The following is a 24916-nucleotide window of genomic DNA, read 5'->3' as shown; positions in this document are numbered from 1 at the left end:
AGCTCTGGTTTATTTGAGTTATATTTTACTTCACTTTCCATGTTTTGGCATAAAGATTTCTAGGTTGGTATATATAAAACCTGCATTTGTATTTAAACTTACAATTCAATACATATTACCAAAAATTGATCAGGACCAATACTCTGTTCCATCCTAGGAATCAGCATCCACACTGTTTGGTAAAGATTGAAGAGGGCGGGGAATGTAAACTTTTGCCACATAGTTATATAAATAAGGAGCTTAAACCAATGAATCTTTTGCCCAATATGCTCCTTTTAGGCTATGACTGGTTCCATTTCAGGAACTGCATCAAGAAATTCTAGCTGCCTGATTCACAATTTCTTCTGAGAGAAAGGAAGCATTCTTAAAACCCTGATCTGAAATGTGACTTTTTTGTTTGTTTTTGAAGCACGTAATAAACGTTTGTGCTAAAGATCACAGCCTAAACCAACCTCCAAGTACTCTGGTTTAACTGATTTGGGCATCATGCTGCCAATGTAAACTTCTAACTGCTTTTAAAACAGACAGAAAACAAAGCAAAACTTACCCATTGTTAGCACTGGTTTTCCAATGCTGGTTAGTCCTAGCAAGATTAAATAATACAGGCAATATTCTGACATGGTTTCTTCCTCCGGCTTCGCTGGCTAAGGTGCTCCAGCCTGGAATGCCCCAGCAATTTCACCTAATGGCCATAAAGCAACAGAACTGAATCTCAGGACGGCAGGCGACTGACATAGTAACACAAGAATTCAGATAACACTTCCAAGGAAAGGGGAAGTGACTCTCTGAGCCAACACTGCAGAAAACTGGTTTGTCAACTTACCATTTACAGGCAGTGTAACTGGAGAAATGTACCCTGTCCACTTCACTGTAAAGATGACAAAACTAGATTCCTCTAAAACTATTTTACAAAGCCCTAGGGCTTTTTTTCACAACTAAAGTGAAAAACATCCGCCTTTTAGCCTGGAACATGTCACTTGTGACTGCAGCAAATATAGGATAGCGAGCGGAAAAGAGCCATTAAGACATCCTAGACAGTGTATTATTTCAGAACTGTAGCACAGGCACTGGTGGGTGGGGTGGAGATGTTGAAACAAAAGACCAAAAATCCACGTCCAGCAGATTTAGTTTTATTATGAGATGAGTAAATAAAGTATGACAGCAATGCTGTTGCTAAAGTTGCAGCCGTGGACTCAGCTGACCAGGAACTGCACCAGAATGATTTCATTTGCAAGTGGGTCCCCACCCAGCCTTAAAAATATATTAAAATTCCTTTCAAAAGCAACTCTGAAGATGGAAAGTGATGTACCTACAATGTAGAAATACTTGGCAGTGATGAACTGAGTTTTTTTAATCAACACATTTGTATGTTTTGTGTTTGTGTATAATTCCCAACCTGGCGCAGTGATGTGTCACCATAGAAGCAGGTCCCACAGAGCAGCCTAGTCCCTGCCTTGAAGAATAGTGGGGGGAGGGGGGCATCAGATTTAGGGATGATCACTAAGATCCACCCCCCAAAACAGTGGTGGTCAATCCTTGGCCCTAGGCTACATTTTACATACTTTTTCTTAATTCAAAAGCCCTCTGCAACTTAGGACCTCTGACATGAGCAATCTCTCCTGGTAAGTCCACTATGCAAGGAAGAAGAGATAAAGAGATGTCAGGGAAATAAAGAAAAAGAGATTTAAAGGGGCAGGGGGGGTAAAAAGGGGTAAGAGAGAAATGCTCTCAGATGCAGTGGCGGCTGACAGATTTCCTCTGAAGTAACACAACCCTCTACAGGGGGAAAAAAGGTTTGTCCACATTCAAACATTATTTAGCTGTTAATTCACCTTCCTCCCATTTGAATTAGACCAAAGTAGTCCACATCCACATGTATTTGACTTTGTATACGAGCGACTTAAGTCTTTCTCGTTCATACCAGTAGGCGTTCCCTTTTGAGTATGTCCCCACCATCTAATTTGTTGATTCTCTCTTGCTGATTAAGTACAGTAGTGACAGGGAATCCATCAGATAGCTGTGTGCGCACCTTGGGTTTTCTTTTTCTTTTATCGTTGCCTAAGAAGTGTGCAGAGACACACAACTGTAAATGCACTTTCTTACCGAAAAAGGATTCACTTGAGACATTAGGATGGTGGCAACTGTAGAGAGAAATCCATAAACAGATCCCAACAAGGAACCTCTCCCTTAACATAACCCTATTTCATGCTGCAGGGAGTGCAGCAAGGATAATATGGCACCCCTACTTCTCTCACCTCCTGCAGCCAGACTTTTGCCATCACTTTCTGGGCCCCCAGAATTGCCACGACGGCAACATGCTGGGCACCCAAGCTACCCACAGCAGTGCACATTTCTGAATTCTAATCCCCAGCATCTTTCTTTTCTTGGAGAAGTCTAGAAAGCCATCAAATCAGACTAAAAAGTGAGCGGTGAGAGCTCCCTTACTATAGGCAGAGTTATAGGAAGGTGTGCCATAGAGTTTGCCAGAAATACCTAACTGAAAAAAAGGCTCTTGGCTGTCTCATGCCACTTTACAGCACTCACGAAAGCTGGCAAAATGCTCATCAGCCTTACCTGGAGTCCAACATGGCAGCAACAACTTTGCAAAACCCACCTGGGATTACATCAACCCATTGGTTGAACACCTATGAACTATACTTTTGCTCCAGCTCACAATAGTAATATATAAAAACCTGTTTCCACATTGGAAACTGGCATCAGCAAAATTCTCTGGAGGCCAGTGAAGACATGCAACTGAACAGTTCTGCTTCTCCTTTTGCTAACCACAAGCAGGCAGGAAAGATTTGTTTTTGATCTTATGACCGTTTTGTAAAATAAGGGCAGACAGGTTTCACATCTGGGGTCGGGGAGTGGCAGACTGTTCACTTTGTAGAATGCTAGAAGTTTGGAAGCAGTGTTGCTGTTCCACACCCGGTTTAAAACAGAACAGCAACGATAGGATAGCATTAAATTGTCTATGTCTGGGAGCAACCACGGTGTTAAGAGGGAACACAACATGTCTGCATATCATGAACACTGGCTTTTTCTTTTTAGTGGGGAGGGAAGAGAGACACAGGCAGGCAATTTAGGTAGATTTGCCTTTGCTGAAATTAGATGTGTATTTCCATACGGGATCTCCGTTGCTGTGTATAATAGCCTCTTTTCAACATAATTATGTGGTGATGATATAAAGTATTTTAGGCTGTAAGCCGAACTCTGAACCTCCATACCTGCAGGGTGCTGTGGAATAGTGTAGCCACCACCAGATTCACATCCACAACCCGCACACTTACAGTAGCAATGGTATTACGGGGTGGGAAGGACCATCAACATCTGTGAGACCAACTCAGGATCTAGCAAAACGTGGGCTGGCTCTGCCTTACCCTTTCTCTACCCTCTGAACACCCCGCTTCAGGGCTTCCTGCTGGCAGGAATACACCAGTGGGCCTCCTGTCTGCACATGCAGCAGGAAGGTAGTTCAATCGGGAGAGCCAAGCAGAGGAGCACCTCCACTTAATCCCAGCCAGTTAGGCATAAATGGGGTTTCAATTAATTGCTCTGCCCCAGTGTAACCCTATGCAGGTCTAGTCAGAATTGTCCCACTGAGAACTATGGAAATTATTCCCAGGAATAAGTGTATATAAAACTGCATCCTCATGCTGTGTACACACTATACTGTTTAAAGCATGTTAAAGGACATTTCCCCCCTCAAAAAATTCTGCAGACTGAAGTTTGTTAAGAGTTGCTGGGAACTGTAACTCTGCAAGGAGTAAACTGCTTTGGGGTGGGGGGAATGTGCTTTAAAGGTGTGTGTATACAGCCACAGTATTAGTGAAGTTCACTTAAAACATCATTATATCCCATTCCTGTATAAATGTCCTGCTGTTTCCATTCATGCTAGTGTTTGTATTGTACAGTATCGCAAACCTGCACCAGTGACAATATATTCTACAACTAAAGATCAAGCAGGTGATTTTTTTTAAAAAAAGATTTTATTAGAGTGCCTTTGTAAGCCACTATCTAGTTATACAAGCTTTTGTGGGGTCTAAAGATCAACAGCCGCTGCCTTGGGTCTACTTTCAGGACATGAAAGCTATCATGCACCTTTAGTGATGATGACAACAGCAATGAGAACATCTGCCAAGAGTGAGGCTTGATCCAAGTTGTTTCCTCTGTCGCCTAGATATAGCCAGGAGGGAAGATGCTATGAGGACGATCTTTCTTGATTCAAGATACGGGACCCTGGTGAAGTTATGCCTTTGCTTTTGGGGCTACAGTTGAGATCCAAGTGAGAGTGGGATGTCATTGAATATATTGAAGACAAAAGTGGGGCTTTCAGCTGGATATTTTGGTTGTGTTTGTTATTAAGCTTATAGCAGGTGTCCTAATATATAGCTTATATCATAATACAGAAGCCCATCTACAACATGGAGGTGCTTCCGTGTAGCTGTAATTCGCCCCTCCAGTTTACTCGAGTTTACATAGCAGGGATATATTGTTTGATATAGTGGACTACACTACAGGACTACCCAAATGCATTTATCTCTATATATGCACACACACACAAAAGCACGTTGCATTTTGGGAATGCACCGCATCACATTGCAGCCTTGCCCACCCACCCCTCAATTTGCAACGGGGGAGGCTAATGACACTGTCTGATCTGCGTCGTAGGGTTGTCGCAAGGCACATTTTTGAGACCCCATGTGCAATATGGAGTGGGTAATCCTGGACAGTTTATTTCCCTCTTCCGAGCGCGAGCAGAGTTTGCTGAGCGCTGAAAAGCCGAATCTTAAAAAACAAAACAAAAACAGAACAAAATACACGAATGGCATTTCCCCCGCCCCTCACACAAGAAGACCTGGGTTTCAACGAGAATGAACTTCTGTATCTGCTTCTACTGGGGCGGGGGGTGCGCGTGGGGTGAGCGGGGCAGGATACGGCCAAATCTCTGCAACGGCTTCCTCCGTGGTCTCTCGTGAGCGGCTCTCTCCGTTTCACCACTCAAACCAGAGGGAGCCGCGGCGTCGAAAGAAACCCGGGAATCCAGGCTGCGGACAGCCAAACTTCGCCTTTTCTCTATGGCCAGCTTTCATCCTATCATATGCGAATACGTCTACGGTTGAAGCTGCGGAAGGGCGGAAGTTTCTGCGGGGAAGAACCGTCCGGTGAGCCCCGCGATCTTGAGAAGCTGAGTTCCCCCCTCGAGAACCGCCCCTCTCCCGCCGCCCTTCTTCTTCTCCGCTGCCCGCGTATGATCCCGCCGCGTAGCATCCTCTCGGCGCCCAGAGCCCGGGGGGCTTCCTGCTTGCCATGGCGAGCGGCAGCAGCCTGGCGGCGGTAGCTGGCCTCGCAAAAGCTCCCGCCGCTGGAGGCCCCTTTGCGCCCGCCGGCCGCCTGTCGGCCGCCTGCTCCTGGGAGTGCCGGGCGGACCTGGCGGGAGTCCTGCGCCTCGTCCCGGAGGGGGAAACCGACGCCTGCGAGCCCCTGGGACCCCCGCTGAACGGGTGAGGAAGGCGCCCGAGACTGGGGGGAGGTACACACGCCCCAGGTCGCGGGCCTTCCTGTTCTCTGGAAGGAGCCCCGGGAGCCGTGGGAAGGAGGCGAGGGGCAGCCGAGACGGGGCCTTGAGGGGCTTGGCGGGGGGCTGCCCCTCTTCCAGACACCCCCCAACCCCCAGAATGACCGCCAAATGCTGAACAAGCATCAAACAACCACAGAGGCTTCCGCGTCGTGACTCAGCGGGCAGGGTGTAGGTGTGTTTTTGCACGAAAAGGATCCCAGGCACATCAGTTCCCGGCGTCGATCCCTGCCTTGGAAACCTTGGAGAGCTCCTGCCCTCCCAAGTGCAGACCCGCCGCTGTCAACTTTTTCCACATTGAACCCAAACACATTGCACTTGGGGGACCAGCTTCTTAAATCTTTGGCCATATAGTTTGCACGGTTGCACTTGGCGCTGCGACCCAATTTGGATCAATTGGAAGACCAGTGGGTGTAGCAGCAGCCTGGCAAGAATACGCTCTTGTCCTCATTCCACTTTTTCAATCCACCCTTCCCCCTCTGGGGTAGCTTTCTTACTTGCTCTAGAACAGTGGTTCCCAACCTTTTTTGGGGCCATGCCCCACCTAAACATCTCTAAAATCCTGCCCCCCCCCCGTGACGTATAATTCTTATTATTCAAAAAGTGAACTCCTATTCACGTGGAGGAAGCCTAAAAGGCCATTAACTTGGTCTAACTCATTCTTGAATTGTCCCCTCCCCCTAAAATACAACTTGCCCTCCTGTGGGGTGTGTACCCCACGCTGGGAACCACAGCTCAAGAACAAGTCCCTTTTATAAGTTAGGTTCTGAAGTCTCAGCTCCATTTTTCCATTCTGGCAACCTTGCAGTGACCCTTCACTACCTAAAACAGGGGTCCCAATTTACCCATGGTAGCTTCTGTTATTTTGGTTCAGCAGCTAGGTTTCCAAATCAGGGTAGTAGCCTGCTCTCCGCTGAGAACACAGCCAGGGGCTGCAGAGGGCAGAGGTTCTCCCAGCACTGAACTAATCCACTAGGGGTTCAGCGGACAGCACTGGGTTTGATGGGACCAGTGCTCTTAATAGGTATAAGGCAGTGTCTTATATAATGTTTATAGGCTCCAAAGCTGAGTAAACCTACTTTACTTTTGAGCAGACGGCCAAAGTTGTAGTACAAGCTTTTGTGGATCCAAGTACGAAAGCTTATTTTACAGTGGCAGTGTGATTGTGTACATGCACCAAAGTAAGTATTATTTCACTCAGTGGGGCTTGCCTACAGATAAGTGTTACATAAAACCTCACAAGACCTTTAGTTGTTTTTGCTGCAAGCAACTAGCACAGCTAGGCAGAGAACTCCTGGGTCTTTTAACAGTTTCCTCAGAAATAGATTTTTCTTAAAGGTACTGCTCTCTCTCTGCAATGGTTAGCCGCAGCTACCAAAATCATTCTTTTTTTAAACCGTGCCTATTAATGGTAGCACTAATGAATTGCAGCAGCTACAGTGTTGAACTTAGATCTGAATTCAAGTCCTCGTTTTCCAAAGCAGCTCATTAACTGATCTAAAACAATAGTTTCACCAAGCCAATAATGGTCAGATACTCTAGTATCCTATCATTCAGACATAGAAAAAAACTGTATTTGAACAATGTGGCAACAACAGGGGTAGATCCAGTCCTGTGAGGTATGTCACTATTCTCTCATTTATTATACAGATGCAGAGTTTAAGCTATATTGGTGATTATATCTTACCGTGCAATCCTGTGCACATTCATTCAGAAGCAAGTCTTGCTGTAAGTCCCAGTGGAGTTCATTTGCACAGTGCAGTTGGCAACCACAGGTTCTGATCTCAATTTAAAATGCAACACTATTCACCAACTAACACTTGTAAGATGAGTATTTTAAAACACACACGCACACACTGTTATGAGCAGTTTGTCATTAACAAAACTTTACTGTTTAGTAACTGGAACTGTCAGTGCTTTGGCTAAATGTATAATTCTAGATGGACTTTCCCACCTTCTAGTGAGAATGTTGTGGTTCTTGAAGGACGATTACACAATGACAACGTAGCTCCATGCTTACTGTACTTGCACTGTGACCCCCACGGTTCAGAAGAAATTATTGGTGTTGCCATTGTCAGTGAGGCTCGGAACATGGAAGTCTACGTTGGTGACGAGTACTGTGGAACTGGGAGAGGAGTGAAAGTCTTTACTGGCCAACATGACAGGTCAGTTGTTTTCTCCTTTTTCCTCCAGGTTGCTGACATGTTAGTTTTATGTGGCACACTGAAAGGAAAGAACTATATGCATTCCACTTCACAAAAAAACTTTTCTATCTAATCACCTGGAGGCAGCTCCAATGCAGCATAAGGCTAGCGTACTCATTTCTTACAAGAGAATCAGTTTTAAAATTGCATTTTTTTTGAAAACTCAGGCATGACATTTCAAGGAACTGTGGATATATAGGAAGTTTCTTTTAAAGAATGGATGGGGAAGCTGTTGTTGGACTCTCAACTCCCACCAGCCCTAGCCAACATGACCAATGGTCATTGATGATGGGAGTTGTAGTCTGGTAACCTCTGGAGGGCCACAGGTTCTCCACCCAAGTTTTAAAGCAAATGAGAGAGTTGCCATTTAAAAGAAAAAGACCCAGATTGAGATGGAAGATTTGGATATTAGATAAACCATGCTGTCACACAGCATAACCAAATTTTGTTGTTTCTACTTTTTTTTTTTTACCAACTTATGCATTTATATTGCCATGCAGACTGCTTTCTGCTAGTGCATTGAAATGCAAAGCAACATTTGGGATGCTGGTTGGGAGCTACTGTTAAAAGAAGTTTCTCCCCTGAAGAAAAAGTGTCTGCATCTGACTCACTGAAGGGAGGAGGATAGAGGGTGAGAGGTTAGCAATGAGTCACTCTGTGGATAGGGCATCCAGCATGCATCATGCCGCAAAAGAAAGAAAAGGCTATTGAGAGGTAAAAGTGTGGGCGTACTGGACGAAGCTGATCCTCCAACTACATGCGTTTCAAGAAGTTTATATGGGAATGACATTGGGACCAGAGCCTTTATTATGCTTGTGCCCCTATGGGGCATAGTGGCCTCCTTACCCCAGCAGTGGAGCATATGCCCACACTGCCCGGGGTGGTGGTGCGGTGTGTGGCGTGCGCCCCCAAAGGGGCCGGGGGCTGGAGGGCACCCTCCTGGGCATCACAGTCCGAGGGGGGCAGGGAAGCTGCCACCAACTCCCCTCCTGCTCTTGACCACCAGGTCGGGCCTGACCCGACAGCAGAGCTGCTGCGGCCGAGGAGGGTAGGCGGCATCATTACTGCCCACTCTCCTGCTCTCCTCCCTCAGGTTAGGTCTGACCCAGGGGCGGAGCTGTGCCCAGGCATGAGCGCTGTGGCCAAGGTGCAGCTCCTTCTTGCTCAGAGTCAGGCTCCGATGAAGGAGCCTGCTTTGTGGGCGCCTGTCTGTGCCCCCCATAGACCCCCCCTCTCCGCTACACCTCTGCCTTACCCTAAGTGTCAAGACGCCCTCTGGACCAGCATGATTGCATATGGGGTGAGGGGATGCCACTGAAAGGACCCAATTCGTGCATCCATGGAAGCCACACTTGTATATGTGGTTCTCTAGATCATAGTGATACATACATTTTTATACATTACTATGTTTAAATCATATTTGGACCCATCAAACCACTCAAAATATATCAAAGTTGTCGATATTTTCAGTCATTATTTTCTTTTCTTTTCCTGGGCATCAGTGTAAGCAGTACCTTGAAAAACAGCAGTAGGCTAATCTGTGTTGTGCTTCTTGTGAAAAGCTGTTGCATAAAACTTCATGTTGTTGTACAGAATTTCCACAGCTTGTATTTCTTTTTTATTTTCTAGCAAAAATGACCGGGTTTCATTATACCAAAAGTCAGTTAAATTGGAGTGCTCCGTAGCCTCTTGTAAGATTAAGGTAGGAAGTTACAGAAATTATTTCTTAAATTGTGGTTATCAATCTTATTTATTCAAAAAGTCAGCACCAATACAGTGTCATGCTCTGTGTTCTGTTTTGAGTACTGAAATAAAAGGAGGAAATATGATTCCTTTCAAAGAGCAATGAGAGTCTTGTCAGACCTAGTGTTGGCAACTGATGTGATCAGGAATCTCCTGGATGCCTTGCATTGACAAAGGGACCAGTAATCAATTTGAGCTGATGCTGGACCTTAAACAAGGAGCCTGTAGCAGGAAGCACACTGAGATTCTTACTTTACTGTGGAAATTTCTGGGAGAGAATTGAGAGGGGGAAAGACCCACCTAGGCCAGTCCAGTTCTGCAGCAATATCCCAGCCATCAAGTATCTGTGAGATGAAGAGGGGAACCACTAGGGGAAGAGGTGACCTACCCTGGCCTGCCAAAAGAAAAAACTAGCTCTCCATCATGGTGTTCCCTAGACAGCAACTCCATAATAATCACCGTTCAAAAAGGTTTTTTTTCCTAGACCAAGTTTACTGTTTATAATCCATAATATTTTGTAGAGATAAATGACTATTTAACTATTTCATCAGTTCACTCCTGTCTGTCCCCCTCCACCGTCCAGCTGCTGTCCATCCCTGAAAAACAAAGGGTCCTCATCAGTAAAATTATAGTGCAAGTCAAGCCAGTCTGTATGAACCCTGTGCCAGACATTGCTGTGCTAGGATCAGGAATAGACTTGGGCAAAGTGCAAACAATAGTGGAATCTATGGGATCCAAATTATCACCTGGGGCTCAGCAACTCCTGGATATGGTTGTATTTCAACAGAAGGTAAGTTATTATATTTATTTGAAGCTATAGATGAAATGACCATTGTCGATGGTGAATTAGGTGGAGAACGGACATGGGTTCCCTGTGAGGGATGTATGGCATTTGTGTACTGAGACAAATCGTATGAATGCACTTAGTGGGATTTCAGCCAATAAGGGCTGATATTCCCACTGCTTGGAGCGAGGGCAAGATTTGCCTTCTAGATTTCAGCTGTAGAACTAAGCTAGAATAGACAACAACATAGGCAGCCCTTATGTAACCTGCCAGACAAACAGAACAAACTCCTTATGCTGGACTGGGGAGAGGAGATGTGGGGTTAGGCAAGGTGTCTGTCTATGCCCAGCTCTCCCAGCTCCATCCACCTCCCACCTCCCACCAATGAAGTGATGCAAGGGGCATTCAGTTGGCACCAACCTCTCTCCCCCCCCCCCGAACATGTGGGCGGGAGGGCCACTGGCAAGTAGCAGTGGAAAGCCCCTAAAGGGTGCATTCCTAGGATGAGGATGGGGTAGGATTGTGTTGTGGCAAGATCCCACTGCTGTCATACAAAAGCATCAGACCTGTCCTGTCTCACCTTCTGCCATCTCTGCCATGTGCAGCGGGGGCATGGATGTGGTGGCTGCTCTGCAAAGCCTTTTCACTGTGTGCGGTTGGGGGTTGGATGGCACCCTAATGGATTTTATCACTGTGATGTTAATAAGAGATAGGCAGTCCTTTAAAGCACCTCTAAGATCCTTTGGCAAATAGGTAGTGAAGAGAAGAAGAGTGAAAATACTATGGATATCCAGTTGTGGTAGCCTGATTGTATGATAGAAATGCACTTGCGCAATGGGTCTTCTGGTTTCTCTTTCACCTCCTCTGGTCCCCCATACACCCCCAAAATCCACTCTGAAATGTCCCCCAGCCTTCTGGAGCAGAGTTTGGTGGTGCACAGGGGAACAAGGAAGGAAAAATACCTTTTGCACGAGTGGATGCCTTTTCACGCTATGTTGAATTGCGCCTTATATAGTTTCCTCTGCCTGCTGCCCTCTTCCTTTGCTCTGTTTGCCCACATTTCCAGGCAGTTTTGTTCTTCATTTATTGTACTACAGTAGAGGCTCCTAATGTAGTTGGTTGTCTCCCCATTCCAATTGTTGTGTTGTATACAAAATCATATTCACTATACATTTCTGTAAGCAATATTAATTGGTACCCAAGGTGAACAGGAACCAACAAGGAGAGCGGGGTGCAATTCGGGAGCAGAAGGTGGTAGATATGTGATCAGAAAACAACAAATGCTCTTCCAGGCTGAGAGAGTGTTAAACGGCAAGAGAAGTAGTCCCCAACCTCACGTTGCCTGTTCGAAATGAACAAGTCCAGAGCAATGTCTGATGGATAGGGCGGCATGTATTGGCTTGTTTGGGCTTCACATTTAACTTGTTAACATTCTGTTTCTATTAGAATGGTCTTCCATTTGGAGGCAAGTTACAAAATGTCTTTGGGAAAAACGGATTTGGGTTTGAAAACAATCATACCATTGATGGATTGAAAAAGGTAGTTGATATTGGAAGATTAGACCACTTGCCCAATGGGCCATCTCTTCCAAGAGCTCATGCAGCAGCTGGAATGGCTATAGAAGAATTAAAGAGGCACACTGATATGAACAAACAGATTCCTAATGCAGAAAATGTATGTGAGACTCCAGGACTTCAGGCTCCACAGCCCAGCTCTGTACTTTCTCAGAATGACTTCAAAGGTTTGGTCTCAACCTTTTTGCAAGAGCAAGGAAGTGAAAACCCAAACACGCACAACTCCATGCTGCTGCTTCCACTCCTTCAAACGGTATGCGGTCAAGTAAATCGGTTACGAATAGATGAAAGGAATAAGCACTGTGAGAACAAATCCGCATCTGAGGAGGATGGGATTCAGACTTTTGGGTGAGTCCTGACTGCGGAACTTCACAAACTACTTTTACTTTGGCAATTTCCCTAGTGGCCAGAGGAAGGAAGGGAGGGAGGAGGCAGTTGGGATCCAGGTCACCAGTAAATAAAAGCGGGTAGTACTGAATACTGTGGGGAGTATTAGTTCAGGAGTCCCATTGACGGGACAGAAGCAGCTGAGCTGGAGGGGACTCTCCTTAACCTGGGAGTTCCAGTTTCCCCCTTCAGCTGGGGGGATCTTCTGTCCTTTAGAGGCATTGCGTTGGAGGGCTACAATTCTAACTCCGCACTTTCCTGGGAGTAAGCCCCAATTCAGCGGGACTTGCCTCTGAGTAGACCATTCCTTGGAGGCTTTGCTTTTGGGGTTGAGGGTGTTTGGGGTTGAGGGTGAGCAGAGAAGAGAAGACAATTTGGCTGGGCATTTCCCCCCACCAGTTTCCATTGCAGTGAACCAGTGCTCTGTAGGAATCTTTTATCTTGCTCCAGGGGCTTAGAAAGGGAACCTGGGGAGTGTGGATGTGAAGAGAGGGTGGTTTTTACTTGTACAGCTCCCTTTGTCTGAGGTGCGCAGGTAGGACGCCTCTACCCCTAACACAGAACAAGGCAGAAGATGACTGAGGCACTGAAATTAAGGACTGTGACACTAAACACTTCTGGGGTTGAGGGTGCATGTCATAATTTGGATGCTAACTAAAGCTGTGTGCATCTAGTAAACTAGCCCAGTAGGTAGAGGGGGAAAACCTGTTGCCCTGCTGTGCTAGTCAACTAATTGAAGGGACACAGTTTTGATTTTAAGCACATCCTGAGTGGAGTCTGTATAGTACGGTCCACATTTATTCAGGCTGTTTACTCCCTAAGGTGTGGAGCTGCTGTAGTTGTTGTGCTGTCAGAGTAGGCCTTTCAGGTAGAAACTCAGCAAAAAGAGCAAGAGGGCTCCCAGAGACAGGAGAGACAGCGTACTTCCAACTAGGGTGACACACATTGGCTTCTAAAGGGTGTTTGTTGAAAGTTAAGAACATTGCCACTAGCAATATATCACAGCTTATATAGCCTATATTTAGTAGGGGTATTTAAAATGAGAGTTGTCATAGTGATTTGTAGGTAAAAGTAGAAGATGGCAAATGTCTCCTCTTTTTTGCTCTTTAAAATATGGCAACCCTATACTTAGAGTGAAAAGATGAATAGTTATAATTTCTAAGTTTGCGTTGTTAACTGTACAGTTCAGAATTAAATCATATTAGGTGTTCAGTAACATAGACCAGAAATGCACTGACTCAGTGCCTTGCCTTCTGTTGAGGCATTTTAATTTCATGTAGTTGATATGCACAGTCAGTTATATTTTGGGCTGGAGTAAATTATTTCTTGTGTGTCCATTTACTGCAGCTTGGAACAGCAGCCTGTTTTTCTGCACATGGAAAAGGTCATCGCCAGAAACATGGAACTGATGGAGAAGAGATTGATGGACCATATTGATCTGCGTATGCAGAAACTTCAGGAACATCTAGATCATAAAGTTGCTGCGCTGTTTGATTTAGTTCAGAATTCCAATAATGTTTCAAAAGAACATGATTCTGAAGAATGCTCAGATGGGAAGAGGTAAGCAGTCTTTGGGACATGGGAGGCTTCAATGTAAGTGTTTTCCAAGGGCAACTATTTATTTTGCAAGCTTTTCAAAATTATGTGTATAAGCTTGTAAATACTTGAGACCTCAGTATTTGTACTTGTTACTGTAATTTCCCCAAGTATTGTACACTAATGTTAGTGTTTGTATATCTGTAACTTGCAAAAAACAACAACCCAATATTTTTTTCGGTTCAGAGATCTTTTCTATATTTACTTAGGACTTATTTATTCATAAACATTTCAAAAAAGTAACTGTTTTGGGGTGTTTGCCCCTCTTTCATTGAACTAAAGAAAAGTTCTCCAAATAAAGTAGTTTGCAGGTTTAACTGTGGTGTCTTATGTCCTACTGTAGACAAGAATTAAATCAATTCCGTTTTCAGGCAATGACCAATTTACACACTTCCAATTGACACACGGCTGCACCTGCATACATTGCAGTGAGCTGGAAGGGACCAGAACGGGGGGCGTGGGCATAAGAGGGTGGAGCAGGCTTAGGTGTCCTCTGCTGTCATGCACAATGACCTGGAACACAACCCCCCTGCAACTTGGGGGTTGCCTGTATTCATTTATTTACATATATGAAGAGCCTTATTTTTTGAAAAGTGCAGATGTGTTCAATGTAGGGGTGGGTGTTTTATCTTGGCTTGTCTGCCACACTGATTCCTAGATGGTTCTTCTAAGGTCTGTTCCATTTCTTAGCCATCATTCACTCATTCCTTTGGCTGGTTCTGCAATGTGCCATACATGTTTGAGCACGCTGCTCCATAATTAGAATTGCACATAAGGTGATATGAATTTCTCTGGTCTTGCAACAGGAGCCAGCACAATTTCTAACAGTATAAGGTGCTTGGTTCTTTTGTGTTTTTGTCACATTAATTCACATTCTGCTTAAAAAACCAAGTAGAAACAGATAGCTTGAGTGCTTGTACATCTGCGTAAATGCCCAAGTTGAAATTGTGGATCCTAAGAAGTGAAGGAAAAATATCTCCCATCCCCTCCTCCCCTATAGCCTCTTGCACATCCCTGAAAAGCCACTCCAAAGCCTCCTTCTGAACAAAATGGGGTGGGGCACATGTGGCTGCTGGGGGGGGATGAGGGAACCTGAGATTTTCCTGCAGTGAAATTCCTTTATGGCAAGTTAGATGAAGATTAATGTCTGATTTGGGGCAGTTCTCCCCCACTCCCTCAGATGTCCCCAACACCCCATCCCCTTCTGACTCCCAGAGAAGCTCTTTGTGGAGGTGTGCAGGTGGATGCAGAGGAGAGGAGAATCTAGGAAACTTCCTTGAGCTAACATACCTTAAAATTCTAGTCAATAGTATATTTTGCAGTTTCTCACCCATTTATCCTTTCCAAATAAGTTTAATTTCCCTTAAACCCAGTGGTGGACAACATCTTTGTGATGTTTTTATAGGCTATACTTAATCTCTCCCCCCTTTTCCGTACATCACATTTTAGAGATAAGATTGATGAAAACACAAATCTTCCAGTGCGTCTACATAAACTTAGGGTTCAAACTGAAGCAAGGAACAGGAGTACTCTGTTAAGGGCTCTGCAACTTCTGGTATCTGTATCCTGGTTCTCGAGTGAATAAACGCTTTGATGCCAGACCAGCCAGGAGGACAGCATTTGTAGCCAACACAACAAACGTAAGGGTATACAGGCTCTTGGATGGTGTATTCTGGCTTTCCTCTGGATGAACTTGAATAGAAGAATCTGAATGTAAAAAGCAGAAAACAAATGGAGAGTAAAATGTAGTTCAAAAATTTATTACCTCTATACCAGCATGTACATGTACACCCACACACCCACACACCTGTATAATCATTGGGAAAATATCCCTTTCACTTTCATTCATTTGCTGGATCGAGTGAGAGATTGTTGAGGACCAAGGACACTGGTTTCCTGCAATTTGATGGCGATGCACTCTTCATCAGGACTGTTATAAATGTTCATTTTCCATGTCCCTCTTCCCTTCCAGTTTCCCTTTTGTGTCGTGTCTTTTACATTGTAACCATGCAAGCAGGGGCTGTCTTGTTTTATTTAACTGATTGCATATTAGCCAGCATGGAATGCTTTTCAGCTGAAGAATGGCACATAAAGGCTCACAATAACAAATGAGTAAATAAATCAGTGTTGGGGGACCTTTGGTCTTCTAGGTGCTGTTGGATCCAAACCCCTTCAGCTCCAACCCACATCGCCAATGGGATGAAGAGAGTTTGACTCCCAACAACTTGTGGAGAGCCATGGGTTCCCCATCGTTTCTTTTACTGATAGTATTTTAAGAACAGGGATATCTGTGTATATAAGATCACCCAAAGAAGCACCAGAAGGCAGTCTTCTTCTTGCAATATACACACCTGAGCGATCCATAGAGCTGAGATCTCTCTTCAGGATGATAGGTCCCACTGCAGCCTCCCCTTTCCATGTGTAGGAAGAAAGCTCTCTCTTATGTCGAGGGCGACAACCTTCAGTGCAGCGAGAATCAGGATCCTTGCTGTCACAAATCAAAACTTCGCAGCGGAGGTAAACAGATGGCTCATACCGTAGGAACCTGAAGGAATTGAACCGGAATCTCCCATAATGTTCAAGGACCGGATAAGCCACGTAAGTGTCGTCTTCTGCGCATCTGCAATAGAACGTCCACATCACTTTATAATGATTAGCAGTCGCTTGGTCCTGTTTGCAGTAATATTAGATGTTTACCAGATAGTAAGTTGGTGGACTAATGTTTTAAGTGAAGAAAATGTGGAAAACAAATTACTCTGTGAATCTGACACAGGACTACCTTGCCGTCAGCCTTACAGAAATAGCCAATTGAACAGAGGTTTGGCCTAGTGGCCTGCATTTTTTTTGCAATTGTATCTGTTTTAATTATTGTATTTTGAATTGTTTTCACCTGCCTGGGACCTTAAGGTTAAGGGTGGGTAATAGTAACTTGAATTATTCACCACCACCATCATCATAGCGTCAGTATTGGGCAGTATAAAGAGATCAGCTGTAAGAACACAGTCCATAATAGAATACTCCCCACCTATTGGTAGATAATTTTATTATTGCTATTATTATTTATTAGATTTATACTCCGCACCTTCTTCCAAAGGAGCCCAGCATGGCATACGCAGTGATACTAATGCAACTGAAACTTCTTTAAAAAGAGTTTAAAACAATATACTAAAACAGTTTAATACTGCTAAAAGCACTCACCTATTCTCAAACTAATGATTTCAAGGTTGCAAGGGTCCAAAGCCTAGGTAAACAGGAACACTATAAAAATTTCCCTAAAAGTTAATCACGACAGCAACGGACGCCCCTCACTAAGGAGTACATTCCGCAAATGTTTACAAATGCTTTCCTTCACCACACTTCCTGTTCCCTGAGTCTCAATCTTCTGGACTGTATTTTAGCCATGATAAACTACATAAATATATGTGCTTCTGATACTTGAGTCTCATTTTACCCTACAGTTTTTGTGATACTTCAAAAATGTACAGTTTTGCGTGTACACACCGTATTTTCGTTCTTTTCTCATTGGTCTACTGCTATGCAGGCTCCTTTAGTCTCAAATTAGTCCCATTTGTTTTCTTGTCCCACCCACATTCTCCAAACCTTCTGACATGCTGCTCCCTATGGCCAAAAAACCCCCACTTATCTCCTCTGTTCATCAAACTGTTCATCAAACTCTTCCACTGCCAACTTACAATCTCCACTATCCCTTAGTTTTCTTTAAGGGTAGAAATTGTGTCACTTCTTCACATTTGAATCCACCAAGAAGCACTTTAATTGTAAATGACAACCATACTGAACAGTTATAACGGCACTCACCCGCTTTTGACCAATTCATATTTTGGTGATGTAGAATCAAGGTTTGGTGACGCAGTGCAGGTATCCACAAACACTAACAGATTGGCATCACTGGAATGCAGACTGACTTGTGCATAGAGTGTTTGGTTCAAGTCCACGAAGTATGGTGAATCAAGCATTTGGGAGAAAGAATCGGAATCGTAGAAGGCCATGCTGAGATTGAATCTACCTAAAGCACTTTCATCATCATTTTCTACATTTTTTGTTTCATACATGACTTCTACAGTTGAATTGTTTTCCATTATACACCTCACAATGAGGTCAACCTGTTTGTGGCGGGTAATCACATTGCCATTTGGGGAAGCAGTGATAGTGTTGGTGTAAGTGATTGTGTGGTTTTCTCCCTGTGTAAGACAGAAACAAAACATTACCCACTTTCCTTTTGGGGAAGAAAGGATATTACAGTGAAGAAGAGCACACAGTGGGTCTTGGCTCAAGTTTTGGAATATAAAAACAACAACAAAGTCATCACATGCTAGCGTTATTCAGGCACATCTTTAAATGATTACAGAATGGCCCAGCCTTTTGAGTTCAGCCTCTTAGGTATTTAGCAGTTTCTCCACTGGAAGACAGTGAAGGTCTCTTGATAAGAAAAATGGTGTTTGAATGCTGTTAAAAAGCATAAAAGTTCATTTAATTTGTTTGATGAAGTTCTCAATGAAAGGTATTTCCACAGTACATCAGTTACACTATGATCCAAATGTCTGTATGCAGTAGCTAATCTGTACTCTATGTTTTGGGGTCAGCATAAGATAGGGAGGTGGAGGAGAGGAGAGGAGACACACCAGCACTTGCCACAGTATTGATAATCTGTTAATTCACTTTTTATGCTTTCTATGCTCTGGTGTGGGACGCGGGTGGCGCTGTGGTCTAAACCACAGAGCCTAGGACTTGCCGATCAGAAGGTAGGCGGTTCAAATCCCTGCGACGGGGTGAGCTCCCATTGCTCGGTCCCTGCTCCTGCCAACTTAGCAGTTCGAAAGCACATCAAAGTGCAAGTAGGTAAATAGGTCCCGCTCTGGCGGCGTTTCCGTGCGCTGCTCTGGTTCGCCAGAAGCAGCTTAGTCATGCTGGCCACATGACCCGGAAGCTGTACGCCGGCTCTCTCAGACACTAAAGTGAGATGAGCGCCGCAACCCCAGTCAGTCACAACTGGACCTAATAGCCAGGGGTCCCTTTACCTTTACTTTTTATGCTCTGGTGTGCATGTGTCATTATAAGGAATGCAACCCACAGTCCTGGAAAAGAAAACGGATGTGTGTCCTAGGGGACATTTACTTCCGAGGAAACGAGTGGTGGATTGGACTGCCCTCTGTCCAGTCCATGGAGCTCATTTCATAATGCATGCCTATTCGGAAACAAGCTCCTCTGAATTCCCTGGGACTTACTCTTATTATGCAAGTGTGTCTAGGATTGCAGTTTTAAATGTCTAATATTGGGATCATAAACACAGGGATGTGAACCTTAAGTCCCATTCATTTCAGTGAATCTTACTGAAGATATTCCAGCAGAATCCTACATATACCAAAGAAAAGAAAGGAGCAAATCTAGCCTGTTTTGTTCTGTGACATTTATGTTTCTGAGATGATATACTTCATGATATACTTTCTTATATCCACCTTCCTGATTCTGATGGTGCTGATTTTTCCCAGGCAATCCCAACCAAGTGGAGAAAAAATGTTAAGATAAGTTCAAAATTTGTCTGGGTAGCTCAGGCTTAAGTGCCTCTGGCAGTTTTTGTGTAGGTAGATAAGAATGGGCTGGAACAGGACAGACTTGGGTCCAGTCCTTGTAAGCTAGATTGTCAGGAGGCAAGCAAGATAGGAAACAAGATGGTTTGGCATAATGCGAGCTCCAAGGGACTGTTCACAACAGCATGGTTTGACTGTTTCCTTTTGTTTTGGTGATTTTTACCGTTTTAACTGTTCCGCAGCTGTTGAGTGGAAAAGAAAATGTCACTGGGTTTAATGCAACTGGTCTGCAAGATGGGTCATTTAGCATCAAGTCATTTTCATCATAGCCAAGTGCATCCAAATAAGATTTGCTGAGAATAACTGTCATCATGTCTGAAGAACAACTGATGGATTCTGACAATATAAGGAGGGAGGAAAGCAAAGAATAAAATACAATTCATACAGAACTGTCTCTGCTGTGGTAATGTCCTAGTTATTCTTTGTGGGCCCTAGCACTGCCTCCTTTTGCACGGGCAACAAAATCCACACTGCAAGGACTACAGTGCAGTGTCAAAGTTAGTTCTTTGCAGAGGATAAGTAATTGCTTTTATTGGCCTAATGAAGTTCTTTCAATAACTAGTGGGGTATGCCCCCCTCTAATCATTTCCAATCAGCAGCTTAACACAGGCATTTTGTACGAAATACATTTTCTGTACAGTCATCAAAAGCAGTCTTCCTGCCCAACACAATGCAGTAGTCCATTCTAGGTGTTACCAGAGAATGGATCATAATTGTGAACTGGCTACAGAAGGAGCAGTCATTCCTAACTGTCACATGGCTTTGCAGAATTTCAATCCCAGAGCATATGAAAAAGGCAAATTTGGCCAGACTGCCTGCCCTGTTTCAGAGACTAGAGATACTATAGATCATATTCCTCTCTGCTTATTTGTACATACCACATTAATTAAAAGACCGACATGTCTTCCATATAATGAATCTTCAGTCTCTCTATATACACACACAAAACAGTCAGGAATCATTCTAGAGAAATGAGACTTACTGTTGGGCTCTGGTGTTGGTATTGGTTCACTTGTGTAGTGAGCAGAAAAGCCCTTGTATGAATTGGCATAGTCTGTAGACAATGCAACGGTCATCGCATTGGAAGAAGACTGAAATGCAGCGGATTTGCGCCCACACACTTGTTCGATTAAGCCAGAATCAGTTGTTGCACCATCATAGATGGCGAGGAAATCAAATCTGCATTTGTCATCTAGTTCTAGACTACAGGCATAAAGAAAAATGTCAAATAACTGATGGTAGCAACAGCAGCAGCAGTTTTTATTTTCATCTATGTGGTCCTTCAGTGACTTCCAGGTAACACACCTTAACTTATTCTTTTTTTAAAAAAAATCCTAACCATTTTCCAAAAGAAGCCCAGAATGGTTCTTATCCTGTTTTACCCTATAGGATAGGGTAGACTAAATGGTAGCGACTAGCCCATGGTCACCCAGTGAGCTTTCCGGAGAGTGGGATTTGAACCTGGGTCTGGTGCTCTAACCACTACACCACACTGGTTGTTGATGACACGGTCTCCCCCCTCCAGTGGTACAGTATGTCATTACATTTTCATGCTGAGCAGGGGCAGGGCTATATAACATCATGAAGATGCACAAGGATACCACACATAACTCAACGTTTTAGCTGGGATCCAGAGAGCTGCATAGGCTCATGTGAGGGCCTTGTGTTAGGCCCAATGAATACTTGATTTTCCCGTGTTTTGCTTGTTGATCTATACAATTTCATCACCAATAAGGTAAGATGATATGAAATATGAAAGTATACTTGCAAAATGTCATTGAAAGTTAAATTTATCTTGGAATTTTCTTCTGTTTGAATGTGCCATACGCAATATGCAAATTCTGGATGTGGCTTGGGGTAATTGGGGCTGACGAATGATCCAACTGGGCCAGTAAGGAGACCCCCACAGTTTTCAATTTCGGCTGTGAAATAAAGTAAACAGTCACTAGTTATATTTATCATACTAATATTGTACCAAAAAAAAATGAAGAATTAACCAGAAGCAGGCCATTCTCCTGAATATCTATGACCCACAGATATTTAGCATTACAGCTGCTAAATGGACATTCTTCATTGGCTCACTGGCAAATCATCATGCGCTGCCTCGGCCTTTGACATGCTTGAAGTGTATGTGACAAATGTCTATAAAAACATAGTTCACTTGGAAAGTACAAATTCTGGAGGGTTGCCTTGTTAAGTCTTTTACAGCAAGCATGACAAGGTCTGGATTCTTGTGGCAACTTAAAGTGGCATTTGAGAGTGGAATACACAGGAAGGGCAACGATAATAGAAGGCTTGTTAAATACTGACTAGCTAGGCAAGCTGATTCATTTTCAAGAATTTCCCCCCTTATTGTCACTTATGAGGGACGTTCGATGATGACTCACGTGAATCTGGTGAGATGAAGTAATAAAATGCAAATATGGTCCGTGTAAATTCTGTCGAGTCTGTTGATATGCGAAATGTTAAGGAGCCAGAAGATGAGTGGAAGATGGGAACAGATATGTGGGTTTTGCACACTTGTCCCAAGAGAGGCGCATCCGTTGAAGGGCCATCATATACTTCAATATTTTCTCTGTCACATGTAGATGATGGATTGAATCTGGAGCGGCAGGGGAAAGACACCATTGGTTAATAAATAGATCAGAGGATCCAGCTTGCCTTGTATTACTTCTGTCGACTCAGAAGTACACCCCCTCATGCTCAATAGGGCTTAGTCTTGGGTAAATGTGTTCATTTATTTTTGGCACGTATAAAACACCAAATTTATCATTTTCACTGGGCACTTCGCAAATTTAAAAACAGTTTTAAAAATGGATGGTATTGAGTTACGTTTTTGCACAATGCAAGTAATAGTACTAGCACAGATAGGTTTCCTTCCCTCTCCTTCCTCTGAGTATGCCCTGTGCCATCCCCAGATCAGTTCTGGAAGGTCAAGTGAACAGATTTCCATCCAGGGAGGGGAAGTGCCATTGCAAAAGTGGAAATCCACTGACGGAACAATTTGCTTAACGCTAACATTGAATACAGGATTGCAGCTCTGGAATTCTAAATGAACAAAAGTGTTTGTTTGTTTGTTGGTTTGTTGTGACTTAACAACAATAAGCCATTTTGGAAAGTCCAGTTCCATAAGTGGTTCACTTTCTGCAGTGGAAGGCAGCTATTTGAAAATAACAAAGATACACAAAGACTAAAAGTAAAGGTAAAAAGACTAGCATTAGAGTCACACACAAACACACGGCTTGAATGTTAGTTCAAAATAAGAACCTGCCATTGGCTATCATTCCCTGTGAATATAGTGCGATGTTTCTCTTTCTCTTGCTATCCCTCCTTTTTATAGTTTACCTATGAGACCTGCGGGTGCTACACAAATTCAATAAATAATAAAAATAAAATAATGCCTGAGAAATTAAACAATTTTAGATGCAAGTGCCAATAAGGGCTGCAAGGGGGCTAAATCGAAAGCACCTTTGTGGCATGTGGAAATAGCTGTAACCTAGTTTGGAATACTTGAAGTATACATTTTAACCTTTCAAATTGTTGTAGATATAATATATTCCTTCCTTTTAATGAGATTGGAGCACATGAAATGTTATTTTATGGTTTTTAAGATTATGAGAATGTTTCAAATATATGCTGTGGCAAATAAACTATTTTTTTAAAAAAAGAAAAGAAAAACCAGCTGTTGGTGCAACCTTCTAAAATTCAGTCTTATCAGTGTACTTTAGCTGTACTTCAATCAATCTCAAAGTACTTGAAAATTAATCCCAAATATGTGCTTTTCAGCTGTACTGTTCAGAACCCATTTAAAGAATACTCACTCATAGGAAGAGAAGATGAGTCGGATTGTTTCATTCACATGCACAGTTGTATTAACATCTCTCTGTATTTGCCAGATACAATTTTCATTTGCCTTGAGTGTAAGCGGCAGTGCTTTATAGTTATTGTTCAGTATACCGCCGCATGCACTTTTTGCTATTTTTATAAAATCAGAAACCATTGGTTAATCTCAGTAAGATTTTATGGAAGACCTTGGCCTAAAACATCTAATGATCAATCACTATTAATGATAAATATAGATCTCATAGACCTCTCAAAACAGCTGTTTAATCATTTTATTGCATGCATTGCAATATGCTTTGAATTAGAGCACCACAATAGCTGTACTTCCAACTGCAGACAAAATCCTTATCAACTATTGCAGCAAAATATAATTTAAGCTGTTTCCCCTGTTCCTGAGCATCACTGTTTAATTTCCTAAAGCGGCAAATTGGATTTTTAAAATATGCTTTGCAAAATGTGGAAATGCCAAACCAAGCGTGAAAATTTAAAGTGACCACCACAGGGTGTTGTTGTTGCTTTTACCTACCCGAAATAAAATACTTAGTATACATACATACATACATACATACATGCAATGTAAACAGTTAAATATTTGGTCGCCAAACATTGTTCTCAAATAACATCTGGAAACAATTCAGAGAAAGTGAGAAAATGATTCTCATTCTTAAATCATGCCCAGTGAAATCAACAGGATTCAGGTTCTAAAACAGCAGACTTTGTTTAACATTTAAAGCAAACGTGATTTAGAAGCAGTTGCATCTTAATAGTGCATGGCTTTAAATCAATTTTTTTAAAAACAGTTTTTGAAATTTCCATACCTTGGACTTCGGTCAGCTTATTTTCAGCAAGAGTCAAACCAAATAAAAGTGGCAAGAAAATGCATTGCCTGAAAGCTTCCATTTTGCTGAAGACAGGAGGTTACTTTTCCTGGCCGTTTTTATATCTCTGCTTATTTCATAATCATTCTGGCCCACATGGTTTGATAACAGCTTGCATAATCTTTGCAGATCTTACTGGTGCTTTGAGCTGCGGCTGGAGATACCTGTGAGAAGGCCACAGGTGTTGCATGACATGCTAGGTGTGCTAGATAAGCAGGGGTGGGCAGGCTTGTGTTGCGTTATCTTCTGTGAAAATGAAAACGTAAAGACCAAAGACCTTGAAGGTCCACCAACTAGAGCCAGTTGTAAAATAGAGACGCAGGAGGCACAATTTAACAGTTATGGGACGGGGGCCTCTGAGCACATGGTCAGCGCAAAACAAATATACCCCTCCAGGTTTAGCCCTAAACATTCTTTCAGTTTTTGCGTGTTTTGCAGTTGCTCAACGTCACTCATTGCGACAGAACTGACCTAGAGTGCAGCCCTTCTTTGGTAAGAGATGGGGAAGGATTGGCTATGTTGCTGTATGTCAGTATAGCAGCATAAACATTATACCTTCCATGCACATTCAAAGCACAATTTGGCCCCTCCAAGAATTCTGGGCACCATAGTTTGTTAAGGATTGCTGGGAACTGTAGTTCTGTGAGGGATAAACTACATTGCCCAGAATCCTTTGGGGAAAAGAATGCGCTGGGAACGTGCTTGAAAGGACGTGCTTGA

The 24916-nt window shown here is 43.3% G+C and overlaps 3 protein-coding genes across 9 annotated transcripts in view; 1 reads left to right on the top strand and 2 right to left on the bottom strand.

Moving 5' to 3' along the window:
• LOC309532471 (disintegrin and metalloproteinase domain-containing protein 9-like) overlaps positions 1 to 5083 on the bottom strand; it is a 35377-nt gene extending 30294 nt beyond the window's left edge. Inside the window, exons 1-2 of one of the 5 annotated variants that reach the window (XM_082222763.1) lie at positions 4825 to 5083; positions 548 to 682 (exon numbers count right to left, since the gene is read on the bottom strand). In XM_082222763.1, coding sequence (XP_082078889.1) covers positions 548 to 620 — 73 coding nt within the window. In that variant the 5' untranslated portion in view covers positions 621 to 682; positions 4825 to 5083. Of the gene's footprint in view, positions 1 to 547; positions 683 to 823; positions 1288 to 1921; positions 2461 to 2574; positions 2788 to 4824 lie in introns of those variants that run through there. The other 4 variants (XM_082222766.1, XM_082222762.1, XM_082222765.1 and 1 more) reach the window with 4 other exon arrangements.
• A 105-nt stretch (positions 5084 to 5188) lies between these two features.
• LOC309532479 (ATPase PAAT) lies at positions 5189 to 14186 on the top strand. The gene is made up of 6 exons (XM_082222781.1): positions 5189 to 5507; positions 7543 to 7746; positions 9415 to 9487; positions 10112 to 10318; positions 11759 to 12234; positions 13621 to 14186. The coding sequence occupies exons 1-6, from the start codon at positions 5314 to 5316 to the stop codon at positions 13835 to 13837; spliced, it is 1371 nt and encodes a 456-aa protein (XP_082078907.1). The 5' UTR covers positions 5189 to 5313; the 3' UTR covers positions 13838 to 14186.
• A 181-nt stretch (positions 14187 to 14367) lies between these two features.
• On the bottom strand, positions 14368 to 24809 carry CUZD1 (CUB and zona pellucida like domains 1). 3 transcript variants are annotated; one of them, XM_082225089.1, is made up of 10 exons: positions 24752 to 24790; positions 24137 to 24360; positions 23297 to 23450; positions 21863 to 22077; positions 21244 to 21397; positions 20458 to 20678; positions 19639 to 19811; positions 17686 to 18068; positions 16221 to 16489; positions 14368 to 15576 (listed from the first exon to the last, which is right to left on the bottom strand). In XM_082225089.1, exons 2-10 carry the CDS (start codon positions 24216 to 24218, stop codon positions 15404 to 15406), a joined length of 1824 nt encoding a protein of 607 aa, XP_082081215.1. In that variant the 5' UTR covers positions 24219 to 24360; positions 24752 to 24790; the 3' UTR covers positions 14368 to 15403. The 3 variants fall into 3 exon arrangements, with proteins under 3 accessions (XP_082081215.1, XP_082081216.1, XP_082081214.1); XM_082225090.1 differs by lacking the exon at positions 24137 to 24360 and having other exon boundaries at positions 24752 to 24809; XM_082225088.1 differs by having other exon boundaries at positions 24137 to 24798.
• Between the last annotated feature and the right edge of the window lie 107 nt (positions 24810 to 24916).

This window comes from Podarcis vaucheri (genome assembly GCF_965113315.1).
Source record: "Podarcis vaucheri genome assembly, chromosome: 5".
NCBI classification, from domain to species: domain Eukaryota; kingdom Metazoa; phylum Chordata; class Lepidosauria; order Squamata; family Lacertidae; genus Podarcis; species Podarcis vaucheri.
This window is presented reverse-complemented; position numbering and strand designations above follow the sequence as displayed.

Excerpts from the sequence above, each read along its gene's own strand:
- LOC309532479 (XM_082222781.1), top strand. The coding sequence starts at position 5,314 with ATGGCGAGCGGCAGCAGCCTGGCGGCGGTAGCTGGCCTCGCAAAAGCT. Across the intron at positions 7,747-9,414 it reads TTTACTGGCCAACATGACAG|CAAAAATGACCGGGTTTCAT; the intron begins GTCAGTTGTTTT and ends TTTATTTTCTAG. Across the intron at positions 9,488-10,111 it reads TAGCCTCTTGTAAGATTAAG|CTGCTGTCCATCCCTGAAAA; the intron begins GTAGGAAGTTAC and ends TCCACCGTCCAG.
- CUZD1 (XM_082225088.1), bottom strand. The coding sequence starts at position 24,218 with ATGGAAGCTTTCAGGCAATGCATTTTCTTGCCACTTTTATTTGGTTTG. Across the intron at positions 23,451-24,136 it reads TAAGCTGACCGAAGTCCAAG|CAAAAAGTGCATGCGGCGGT; the intron begins GTATGGAAATTT and ends TTATAAAAATAG. Across the intron at positions 22,078-23,296 it reads CTCATCTTCTCTTCCTATGA|ATTCAATCCATCATCTACAT; the intron begins GTGAGTATTCTT and ends CTGCCGCTCCAG.